Source organism: Danio rerio, chromosome 4, assembly GCF_052040795.2.
Source record: "Danio rerio strain M-AB ecotype USA chromosome 4, GRCz13ab, whole genome shotgun sequence".
Taxonomy (NCBI): domain Eukaryota; kingdom Metazoa; phylum Chordata; class Actinopteri; order Cypriniformes; family Danionidae; genus Danio; species Danio rerio.
Window position 1 is genome coordinate 21,512,195 of NC_141024.2, and position 12,981 is coordinate 21,525,175.

The window sequence follows — 12,981 nt, forward strand, 5'->3', positions numbered from 1 at the left end:
GAAAGCAGATTTGATTTTGTATGAGTACTGGAAGCTGGCCAATGAAATTATGCTGGCAACTCAGTAATGAAACTTTGTTTTTAAGTGAAATTGCATGGTTACATTAAAGCCAATCTTGAGTAAATTGTTTGTGAAATCAACCCAATTCATTGCAAAATGTACATAAGCAAAGTTTTTATAAGCACTTTTTTGCGTTGTTTTCTCTTTACCCAGGTTGTTTGGCAGTAAGGCCAGTAGCAAACCCAGTTCCCCTGGCACTCCTGACTCTGGCAAATGCCCCTCAGCACTGGGCAGCCCCCATGGCACACTGGCGCGGCAGGCTAGTTTGGATTCGCCCTCCTCAGGAACAGGTAGTCTGGGCAGTATGGGTGGGCAGAGCGGAGGCAGCAGCCCCCTGTATGGCAAAACGCCTGACCTGGGCACTGATTCCCCAGCCTCTAGTCCGGCGTCAGGTCTCTCTCTGCCCTCTAATGCTCGTCCATGGCCTCCAAATCTCAGCAGTTCTTCTGCAGGCAGTAAAGACACACTGAGCTGCCACAGTATGACCAGTTTACACACAAGTTCAGAATCCATAGACCTGCCGCTTCCACACCACCATGGGCCAAAAGTCACCCGAACGGGCAGTGTCAAGTCCACCCTGTCTGAGGGGTAAGTGCCATCCATTAAAAGAAAAAAAACTCAAAAGCAAATCACTTTGTGATGTGTTCTTAAATTAATGAAGCGTTAGCTTGAAGTTGAAATCTATTAGTCATGATAAGATCTTGTTCAAATTGTCTTTTTGTCGTAAATAACATTCTTTTTTCTTCTGTTTTTAATAGCATGCCTCTTGACAGAAACACTCTTCCCAAAAAGGGATTAAGGTACTAGATTTAACCACCATCGATGTAATTTTTCTGATCATTATGTTTTGTTTCTGTTCTCATATCCATCAAGTAACTAGCATTTGTAGCTTTTGATCAAGTGACACTTACAAACCTAATCTGTTCATCTCTTTGTTTGTGCTGTTTGGCAAGTGTTACTATTAATGATTTAAACCAAATACTAACCCTATTAATATGGAAATATACCTCAAATAGTGTGTCTTTTTGAGTACAGCTTGTAGTTACTTTTTGAAAGGGTTAAACCTACATTTCCACTTAAAATTATTACAATTATTTGGTAGACAAAGGGAACACGTTTGATGTGTTTTGGCCGTTTATTTACATAATGGTCCTTTTGAGGGTTGATAATGACACTTAAAATGGAAGTATTTGAAAATAATACGGTAACACTCCAGAATGATCATTTGTTAAGGTGTTAATGTATTTACTAACATTAAGTATAACTAATCTTGTAAAGCATTTACTAATCATAGTTCAACAATAGGTAATGCATTATTAAAATGCCAAATTGTGCTTGTGTTAACATTAGTTAATGCACTGTGAGTTAACCTGAACTAACTTGAACTATTGCATTTTAACTTGAATGACATTAACTAAGATGAATAAATACTGTAATAAATGTATTACTCATTGTTTGTTCATTTTAGAAAATACATTAACTAATGAACCATTATTTTAAAGTGTTGCCAACGATATTGTTATTGATGTTGTTTTGAAAACTTGTGCACAAAAAAACAGTCTTCAGGTCAATGTTTACATCACCAGCTAGTGGCACAAAATATTTTATTTTATTTTCCTTCAATTTGTTGATTTACCATAATAATAAAAAAAAAAACACACAGAGAAACCAAATTCTCTTACAATATACAATAAAATACTCTTACAAAGCATTTCAATATTCAGAGATAACAACAGCATTTAAACTAAATCAGACTGTTTTATCCAAAGAGCCACCAGTCATCATGCAGAATGAACTGCAGAAATGCTACATTCATTTGACCTTCTTTTTGGCTTTAAATCACAATGTGAGCAAATCATGTAGGTCACAATATGGTATTTTAATACTAAAGGCTAAACATGGGTCAGCACTGAAGATCCACGAGATCTCCATTAATTTTATGGAAACTGCCGTCCAAGCATGCTGATAAGCCTGAAGCTATTACTGCAGAACAATGAAAGTTAGACTGTGTGGGCAGTTATTATCAGCAAGTTTTATTATATAAATCATTTTTCCACCCTGACAAAGCCAGAGATTTAGTGCTGTCAGTTTTGCAGACTCAATATTTGGAACAGTTGCGTTCATTTATCAAAAACAGAATGGTCCATTTAGGTTCATTTTAGGAAAAGCATTTAATAAAAAGCCTTTAAAAATAGCTCCAAAACCTTTTTGTCCTCTATGAAGGTACCCTCCCTCCTCTAGACAGACGTCACACGAGGAAGGAAAGGAATGGTTGCGTTCTCACTCCACTGGAGGTCTACAGGACACTGGAAGTCCACTTTCACCACCAGGCACAACCTGTGCCAACGCTGGCAAATACCACTACTCAAACCTGTGTATGTTGACATAATTCATAACTCATTTGTATGTTTCAAAGGTAGAACCCCAGTGCTTTCTTTTTTCATTTATACATGTACACTGTTTTTGTTTCAGTGAGCCCCACCAGTATGTCTCAGTATAATATTCCCAGCACCAGTATGAGCCGCTCTAACAGTATTCCAGCACAGGATTCATTTGAGCTGTATGGTGAGGGACACCCTCTGGGCGGCAGTGCCACTTCATTGGAAGAACGGCCACGTGGCATGAGCCGCTCCGGTTCTTTTAGAGACAGCACAGATGAAGGTTAGCATTGAAGAACTGATTGATTCCTGTCTTTGTTTGCTGACTTTAGTTTGCAGCAGTGCTATACCAAATTTTTACTTTTTAATTAAATTTTTCCCTAGTGATTTTTAATAGACCATTTCAATGAAATGACGTCATTGGCCCATGAACATTTCCTGCTTGTTGTCAAACTATTACATGTCTGTAATAAGAGGCAATTCAATCATATTTGGTGTTATAATACTGTAGATGTCGTAACATTATTTAGCAATATGTTGAGCTTTTTGGATTCTCAGAAACTATGGACATTTAAAATGTAAAACAGACAATACATCAGGACCATTGTTATTGTTTACATCTCTCAAAATGGTCTATAGCGCATTATTTTACAGTATTTACTTTTATATCCTTCTTCTGGAGATAGTCTTATTTATTTTGATTCGGATGAACTTTAAATAAAAAAACAAAAACTACTAAGGTCCATGCCTAGTTAACATAATAAATGTTGTTAAACCTTTGAATTGCACAGTAATTGAATACTAGCATCTTGCAAAATTTTAAAAATAATATGTACTGTCAACAATGCAAAGACAAATATAAAAATATTAAGTTTAAAAGGGCATCCACTGCAAAAAAACATATGCCAGAGTGGTTGGCAGTTCATTCCGCTGTTGTGACCCCTGATAAGTCAGGCACTAAACTGAAGGAAAAGTAATGAATGAATGAATTATGTTTAAAAATTTGTAGAAAAAAATTATTTCCATTAAATTGCACTTGGTAAATATATGTAAACAATTTGTATATTTCATAACAACAGTTTACTAATCATTTTGTAACAACTGTAGACTGTTTTATTAGATTTTTTAACAATGGGATTATACCAAAGTAATTGGAATTATTTATAATGCAATTTTGACTTTATTTCTTGCAATTGTGCATTTATATAGTTAGTTCAGATTTTTCTTTTATTCAGATGTTTTATTTTGTATATCAATATATAAGTTATCATGCATTTTTTACTGTTCTGATATATAATTTCAAGATATAAGAGTGTGATGTGTAGACTGGAATCACAAGAAAAGAAATTGTGATGTAAAACAGAATTCTGAGGGAAAAATAAGTGCAATAAAGTATAATAATGTCAAAACTTCAACTAAAAAAGTTGTGAGAGCTCAGAATTCTCATATAGAACTTTTGTAATGTTGTTCTGGTGGATTCCATTCTGTTTCCTAAAGTAATGATATATATTTCTTTGTTTTGCCGTTCTGTTTTGTCTGCAGTCCATGGTTCTTCTCTGTCTTTGGTCTCAAGCACATCATCTTTATATTCAGCGGTGAGTGACATTATATTCCTCCTAAAAATCAGACTGACTATAGATTATTTTGGATTTGTATTATATGAATGTTTCTAAGTTTTGCTTTATGAAACAGAATAGTCAAGACAGAACTGATGTTTTCAATGTGCATTTTCTTCTAAACTACCAAATGAAAGAAAATCTTGACACATTTTACTATTCAAGTTTAAATTTGATGTAAACAAAGTAAAATTCTGTTTAAATGTTTTTTTGTGTGTGTGTGTGTGTGTGTGTGTGTGTGTGTGTTTGTGTGTGGTGTGAAGACCTTTAAAATTACAATTTTATTAATAGCTAAAGTACATAAATTTATATGAAATACAGAATTGAATGTAAAAACTGTATCTGAAGGGAATTCATGTATATTCGTAATATGTAAATCTCTGGCTTTTCAATTTACTCATTTATTAAGCTTTTTATATGTCAAAGATATTTAATACATTAAGTTTTATGAATTTGTTGGAGATCACTAAACACTAAACTAAACTAAAACATATAACTTTTTCCACATTTAAATGTATATATGCATTTTTCTTTTTTTTTTCATTTTATAACTGGGTTTCATTTTAAAACATAATACATACACATTCTTTGCTTGAGTCTTGCTTCCTATATTAAGCGTCACAGTAAATTCATCAACTTTAACTACTAGTCACTGAATAACAGTAACATCATACATCCTGTTTCCATTTGCCTGAGCTTGACAAACTAATAACTTTAAAAAAGTCATCAGATCTGAAAACATAACATCCACTGTTCATCAAAGCTATGAATGAAGACTAATGATTTGGAGAGGTAGTTTTACTCACCTCACAGGCTCAGTATTGTGAATTTGCCAATGTTTGAACACACATTTTCTTACTTTCAGGTGCTGGCATTTTTAGACAAGGTAATTCGTCATGCAGAAATCCTTCTTAACCTTTTTTTTTTTAACAAATGCAAATACCTAACAGTCTAACGTTTGGCTTCAAATCAGCTTCTACTAACGGGTAACCAGCAAATCTGACACAAATGATCATTGGTTATTGTGTATGGCTTTTTGATTTACCTTTAAGTGTTTGCAAAGAGCTGGTGTGGATTTTGGCTTCTAAATTGTGTTTTATTGGATCTAAAAGGAAAACAATGTTAGTACTTTAGATGATTATGTACACATAGACAAGTCATTTTTCATAATATTGTCATTTTTGTATCCTTTAATTGTTCTTTCTTCCACAGACGGAGGAGAAGGCTCACTCTGAGGTGAGAATATATTGTTTTCATGCATTATTCATATTATTATATATTTTAAATACAGTATATATGTAATAATTTATTAAAGTAAACATGTAATCTGTATATGCAGTTTGTATACTGTTATTTTTTAAACTATAGCCTGAAAGAACTACACATTTAAAAATAAAAAATAAAAGAATATCTATCTATCTATCTATCTATCTATCTATCTATCTATCTATCTATCTATCTATCTATCTATCTATCTATCTATCTATCTATCTATCTATCTATCTATCTATCTATCTATCTATCTATCTATCTATCATCTATCTATATATATATATATATATATATATATATATATATATATATATATATATTTTATGTTATCTTATCTAGAAAGACTTGATAAATAACAAACGTAGAAATATTATAAAGTATAAGCATCAATAAAAGTATAGATATAAGAATATGAATAATATTATGAATATGTTAAAAGCAAGAGTACTTTTAATGTACAGGAATAGTTAATAAAATTAATTAGTTGTAGTTATTACCTTGTCTTAATAATATTAATAATTTATTATTATTTAAAAATAAGCGGTTAAACAGGAAAGTTATTACAATATAATATAATATAATATAATATAATATAATATAATATAACATATTTGCACTATTACTTGCAACAATTTGTATGTTTTTTAATTGAAATTTGAATATTTTGCATTAATTTACAATTTGAGACACTCAGTTTTAGTCTATGGCACATATACAGTCATGGACAAACATCTTTAACACACACAGATTTGGACACATTTTATCACAGTTTTTTTGTGTGTTCAATCAGTGTTCTCTTTCCTGTTGACATATTTTCCAAGACTGTAGATTTTTGTATAATTTGTATCACATAACTACTAAACAATTGTATCTTCTTGTATATGAATATGCAACATAGAGTTAAATGTACTTTTCTTTTTCTCAATCAAGGGCCAAACTGTCCAGAATACGACGGTAATTTCTCTTTTCATATACACTCTCTTCTTGTTTAGTACAAAAAAAAACTCTGGAAAGTGTTTGAAAGTCTTGAGCTTACCTCAGGCCACTGATTGAAATCTAGGCCTTTTTGTTACTGTTAAGCGAGGAAAATGAGAGCAATTTATTTTCTGTTTGCTTAAGTGTGCAGCTCATGGAGCTTTGTAATGAGAAACCGATTCTTTTACTACAGCAAATCAGAAAACTGCGGCGAGAACTGGATGCATCTCAGGAGAAAGTGGCGACTTTGACCTCACAGCTGGCGGCCAACGTGAGTTACATCAGAAAACTATGAAAAACTGGCAAAAGCCTATGAAATACAGCTCATCTGGTGGTTTAAATGGAGAATGCTTATATGTTGAGTATAGTATATATCAATGCTGCGGTCCAAGAAGATTATATAATCTTTTATTAATCTTTGATGTTGATATAAAAAATAAAAATACAAAGGTATATTCAAATAAATCACAAAAGAACCATATGAATGCAAAAAAAAATTGTAACAATAAAGTTAAATGTAACACAGTAAGAGCTTATTGAATTTACAAAAGTTCCCAATACGTCACCTTTTAAATGTTGACTATTATTATTATTATTATTATTATTATTATTATTATTATTATTATATAACAATAATATTTTATATAAGATGTTTTTATATTGCAAAATATATTTAAATATCAAAATAAATATATTTTAAATGCTAAATGTTTCTTACAAGAGCATAACATGAAAGTGAGAAAGAATAAGAGTAAGAATTTGTAAAATAATAAATATAAGGCTAGGACTAATATAATATGATTAACTTTAATACCAGAATTGTTAATATTGTTAGACAGAAGTATTTATTAAAATGTATTAGTTAATTAGCAATAGTTGACTTAATAATATAATACTAATTTATTTAGATTTTAAACAGTCAAAAACTTTTAAATAATATAATATAATATAATATAATATAATATAATATAATATAATATAATATAATATAATATAATATAATATAATGACATAAAAGCTAACAAAGTTTATTTATGCACAGTAATGATTTTTCGAAATAGACTGTAAATTAACAGTATGTTTGGGAATTTGCTTTGTCAAAATAAACTAAACACTCAGTTATGGACCCATCTGAACAGAAGTCTTGATGTCTCCACGGTTGAAACAGTAGATTTGAGAGAGCAGGTTTGAGCCAGCAGAGCTCTAGAGGGCAGGTGTGATGAAGGTTTTGGCTTTCTGACAGTTTAGTGACGAGTGTGACGGAGCATGAGACAGCAGCGGCTCTACACTCCACCTCCTCTCTGAGCTCCCTTTGACAGGAGAACTACATCTGTTCACGTCCTACAATAGAACAGTGGATTGAAATGTCTGCTCTCCTGACACTTCCTTTTAACTTTTCGGTGTCGGAACAACTTCTGAAAGCTGATATTCAGGGATTCTTGAAGAAACTTTGTTTTGTTGGATTCTTAGGCTCTACAGAATGATGGTTTATTGAAAAATCATGAAATAGCAATATAGATACGATCTGTTAAAAAAGCATTTAGTAATTTGTATTCAATGCAAGACACTGCAAGTGAATTGAGGAAAAGTAAAAAAACAAAAAACAAAAAATAGTTTTTACCAAACTTACCCAGTTGTAAGTTTTAACAAACTTACCGGTTAATGCCTCAGTCTGGTGTGTGTTTGTGTAAGAGATTCAGTACAGTCCTTTGTTGGTACCATCACACTGATTATCAACTTTCCAAGTTAACCCTGGCTTTGATCATGAGTTCATAGAACAGCCAATCACATGCCTAAAAAATAAACATTCTGTGTTTGACTCCTTGCAAGATTAATCCACAGCCAAAGATGAAAATAATTGAAAATAAATTTGTACAGCAAGATGAAAAGAGTTGTTCCTTAAATAACACAGCTAAAAAAGCTTCCTGTATTAGTGTAAGTGAAGTTGTGAAGTTTATTTGTACAGTTTATAATATGTTGGTGTATATATAGAAACTCGAAAGTCTAAGCTTCTATATAATCTTTTTTTAAAGCTTTATATCTTGATCTAAACAAATAAATCTTCAAATTGCAGCTGTAAATCTGTAATGTAATAATAATAATATCTTAAAATCATATGTTTGTTGAGATCAGATTTGTGGTTTGTGGAAGTGCAGTCTGCTTCAGGTGTGCTTGACTGGGCAGAGGAGGAATATAAATGGATGGACAAACAGGTCAGGGCAGAGCATATCGTAAAGTGTGTTTATAGAGGCTTTCTCCCATTACAGTCACTCAAGCATTTGGCATTGTGCCTCTAGATGTTCGCTTGGCTTCACTTCCTGGCTAGCTTTTAAATAGTATATACCACAAACCTTTTGAGTACACCTCTGCTGACTCATAAGGAAATAATAAAACACAGTCATATTTCATAATCTCAGGCATTAGAACTTAAATTCATAGCTGTGTTTATCTTATTTTTGTATTTCCTATGTCATTTATTATTTATTATATTATCTTGTTGTAACTTCTAAAGGCCCTTTCACACAAGGATAATAGCAGCGAAGATAACCATAAAGACATTGTTCTAAATGTAATCAGAATATAAAACAACAGCAGAGTTTAGATGACAGCTATAACAATAAAGATGTCAACAAACTATATTGTTTCAGAACATCTTTTTTTTTTTTTTTGCTAATAAACAATAAATACACTGACTACTGACAAAACTAAAAAAAAATGGAAGCCATGCAGGCCAGGCTGGCAAATTGAAGTATAAAAAATAAAAGCACCTCAGGTATCCAGTATACTATAGTTTCTGTGTCTTTGTGTTGCCTCCTTTTGAAAATACTTAGGAAAATAATTGTTTTGTTTTTAATTCACTACACTGACTGTGATTGCTAAATTCCCCGTTTGATTAGATAATGATCTGGATTCAATGGTCAGATACACTAAAAATGTTAATTCACTGTTTAATTAGACAGAGTACATGAGTAGGATTCAATGGTCAGATGCGCTAGAAATGGTAAATTTACTGTTTGGTTAAACAGATTACATGAGCTGGATTCAATGGTCAGATGTTAAATTCACAGTTTGATTAGACAGATTACATGAGCTGGATTCAATGGTCAGATGTGGTAGCAATGTTAAATTCACAGATTGATTAGACTGATTACATGAGATGGATTCAATTGTCAGATGTTAAGTTCACAGTTTAATAACACCGATTACATGACCTGGATTCAATGGTCAGATGTTTAACAAAAAAAATTATTTAAATTTTTTGTCAGCTTTTGAGAACACTGAGCCAATAGTTTTATAGTTTAATTTACTTGGTAATTTCCATAAGATTGTGTGGACTGAAGGATGGGTAAATGGTAACAGAATTTTCAGTTTTGATCCCTTTAAGAATCTATATCTGGTTGCGTAAGTATCTATGTTCTCCTCAGCGTACATTGACATGAGAAAAGTGATCCGAAGTCTTGTCAGTGGAGCTGAGGTCAGCTTTAGAGACGTCTCTCCTCCACCAAAGCCCTGCGGCCTCATGTTCAGACAAGCTTTAGACATTGCTATTCTTTGAACTCCATCTCAGTAGCTTAAACTTGAAACATGCTTCAAAGCTCAGGCTGACTGTTGAGGAGTTTGCAGCAGCGTTCAGCTTTCCGTCGTACCTCACGGCTACCCAGGGGGAACTTTCTGGAGGCTCTGGAGTGCTTCAAGTTACAAGAATAGTCTTAATAGATTTGTGAATCTATAATGTTGGTCTCGCCCTTGCTTACATTTGTTTTACACCGCACTTCATTTGCATTATTGGCTTCAGTAGTATGTGCAGCTAAAAGAAAGGCAGTCTGTGTGAATTGTTTACTAAGTTTGCTGTAGAACAAGCATACTGTTCAGTATAGATTGTGTGTGCTGTGAGGATGCAGCAGAGCTTCACTGCAGATTTCCTTGAGGTTCTCCTGTGGAGTTTTATAATGTTTTTTTTTTCAATTTGTAAATAAAATAAAGCCTGTGGGAAACATAATTTGACAAAACTTCTACACACACGCACACAAACACACACCCATATAGAAAATCCAAATTGAGAATCTGTAATGTTTGTTTATTTGTATAGTAAGTTTTTAATAGCAAAAACATTTTCACATTATCATGCCATTATTTTGCTAATTAAACAGGAATCTTAAAAACAGAAACTAAGGAAATGCAGATACTGTTTGATTTAACTATTATTTGTTTAAAAAAGAATTATTGTCGCATGAATTCAATTGTAATTTTTTATGTTTTATATATTACTTATAGTTCAGACTACAACCTGCTGATTGTTCAGATCTAAAAATATATAATCAGTCATGCAGACCAATACAAGCATAAAGATATACAGTATAGAACAAAATAATTTATATTCATAAAAAAAAATAGGTTTAATTACTTGCAAGTTTTGTTATGATGCAGATGATGGCTAACATTTTCAATTATTCTATGCAATGCATAAAGTTTTAGTGGAATTCTACAGTATTTGGTCGTTGTAGATGGCAAACTTTGCTTTTAGATGATTACATGTTGACTTAAATTTGATAAACTTGAACCTTGGAGATTTTATTATTTCATTTATTTTATTTATTTATTTTTATTTTTTTGGTGAGCTATTTTGTGTATAACACATATATTTCATGGAAACACAGATGCCACAAAAAATGATTTTGTGTGGATCTAGTGAAGAACTTTGTGTTGAACTGTGCATGTGTGTGTGTTGACAGGCACACCTGGTGGCAGCATTTGAAAAGAGTCTGGCGAACATGACCTGTCGCCTGCAGAGTCTAACAATGACAGCAGAGCAAAAGGTAACAACGAGCACATGCACACACAATTGTGTACAGTAACATTTCAGTGAGATTTAATAGCACATTTTTACCAAAGTCAATTCTTTCAACCTCCAATCAACAAAAACATCCAGTCATCATGTAAATGTAACCTTCAGATTAAAATGTGAAACTGCCTCTTTAATTGCACAAAGCAACTCTGTCGACTTAATGAGTTTCTGCCAACTGTTAATCCCTCTTGAATTAAGCACCAGAGATTACAGAAAACGTCTTTGTTAAAGCAGCCTGACTTTCAATTAAAGCCCAAACACTATCGCAAGTTTAAAAATGCTGAGCTCTGAAAACACTGATCGACGTGTGCTAGAGGAAAAGGAGAGTTGGAGGCTGCAACACATGCTCAGTTCCTCAGATCAGCGGGACGCTTATCTCCACATGTGCTTTTTTCGGCAGGAAACATCTGATAGAGGAATACGACAGCTGGCGGTTTGAAAGCGACTTTGCATTTTGCATACAAAAGAGTTTGTGTGGGGTCAAAAATTGAGGTGCCATGTGGTTCACTTCCTGTCTAGTGATTCTGAAGTAATGCTGGAGACATATTTTAAATACTAATGTTTGCTAGCATCATGAATATTATTTTGCATATTTAGGGATTTGGGAATTGACCAAACCTCTAACCTTATGTGTTCCATTTTGAAGTATTGCCCTAACGGATTAGTTCACTTTAGAATGCATATTCTATCATAACACAAAACATACATACATACATACATACATACATACATACATACATACATACATACATACATAAGCCTTTCAATAATATATGGTTTATTATGATAAGGAAATATTTGGATGATATGTTAACATGAAACTGTGGACTCTGAGAGTTAAAAAAATATATAAATACTAAGAAATTGGCTTTTAAAGTTGTCTAAATGAAGCTCTAAGCCATAGGTCTCAAACTAGATTCCTGGAGGGCCGCAGCTCTGTACAATTTTGCTCCAACTTTAATCAAACAAATCTGATTCAACTAATCAAGGTGTTCAAGACTATAAGAGATGATTAAGCAGGTCTGAGTTGGAGGAGGTTGAAGCTAAACTGTGCAGAGCTGTGGCCTTCTAGGTATTAAGTTTCTCCATTTCTCTAAGCAATGCACAATTACTAACCAAAAAAATGAACCTGATATATTTACAGTTAGAAATTTACTAAATCATGGAAGATGATTTTTACTTAACATTCAATTTTTTTTTTCATTTTGATCTATACAATGTTTTTTTTTTGTTGTTGTTGTTGTTGTTGTTGTTGTTTTTTTTTGTTTTTTTTTTGCTTTATCCAAAATATGCTTGTGCAACATAAGATTTCGTAGTAAAGATACACATTTACATTTACTTTCAATTCAAATGCCATGAAGAATATATTCATGCTCAGAACACAAATTAAGATATTTTAGTTTTCTGTCACTAAAAGCTGTACACCCAAAACCGTTTACACCTTACAAAAAAGGTTTTTTAAAAATAAATCCATCTGATTCAAGCAGTTTAATTCATACCTAACTATGGCTTCCTAGGAAGATTTGACAATTGTAAGCAGTCGAGATAAAAAGTGTTTTGTGTTTGTATTGAATATCTGTTTTTATTTGTGTTGCAGGAGTCTGAGCTGGCGGAGTTGAGAGAGACAATTGAGGCTTTGAAAACTCAGAACACAGATGCTCAGACGGCCATTCAAGTGGCCCTTAATGGTCCTGATCACGTTCATAGAGGTACTGCTTCTGTCCTTTTTGTTTCACAATTACTGAAGAAAATGGTCTTTTTTTGGTCCATCAGTTTTGGTTACACATGTTTTTGGGTAAAATGATTCAACTCCATAGGAATTCAAAGAATTGGG

The 12,981-nt window shown here is 32.6% G+C and overlaps 1 protein-coding gene across 53 annotated transcripts in view; it reads left to right on the top strand.

The window, feature by feature from the left end:
* nav3 (neuron navigator 3) overlaps positions 1–12,981 on the top strand; it is a 367,745-nt gene that overhangs the window by 329,956 nt on the left and 24,808 nt on the right. For 28 of the 53 annotated variants that reach the window (NM_001443135.1, XM_087247448.1, XM_087247451.1 and 25 more), the window contains 11 exons: positions 214–648; positions 819–860; positions 2,284–2,435; positions 2,533–2,721; positions 3,981–4,033; positions 4,920–4,940; positions 5,267–5,290; positions 6,257–6,280; positions 6,495–6,572; positions 11,035–11,118; positions 12,745–12,856. In NM_001443135.1, the coding sequence (NP_001430064.1) occupies positions 214–648; positions 819–860; positions 2,284–2,435; positions 2,533–2,721; positions 3,981–4,033; positions 4,920–4,940; positions 5,267–5,290; positions 6,257–6,280; positions 6,495–6,572; positions 11,035–11,118; positions 12,745–12,856 (1,214 nt within the window). The remainder of the gene's footprint in view (positions 1–213; positions 649–818; positions 861–2,283; positions 2,436–2,532; positions 2,722–3,980; positions 4,034–4,919; positions 4,941–5,266; positions 5,291–6,256; positions 6,281–6,494; positions 6,573–11,034; positions 11,119–12,744; positions 12,857–12,981) is intronic. The other 25 variants (NM_001443131.1, XM_087247456.1, NM_001443132.1 and 22 more) reach the window with 2 other exon arrangements.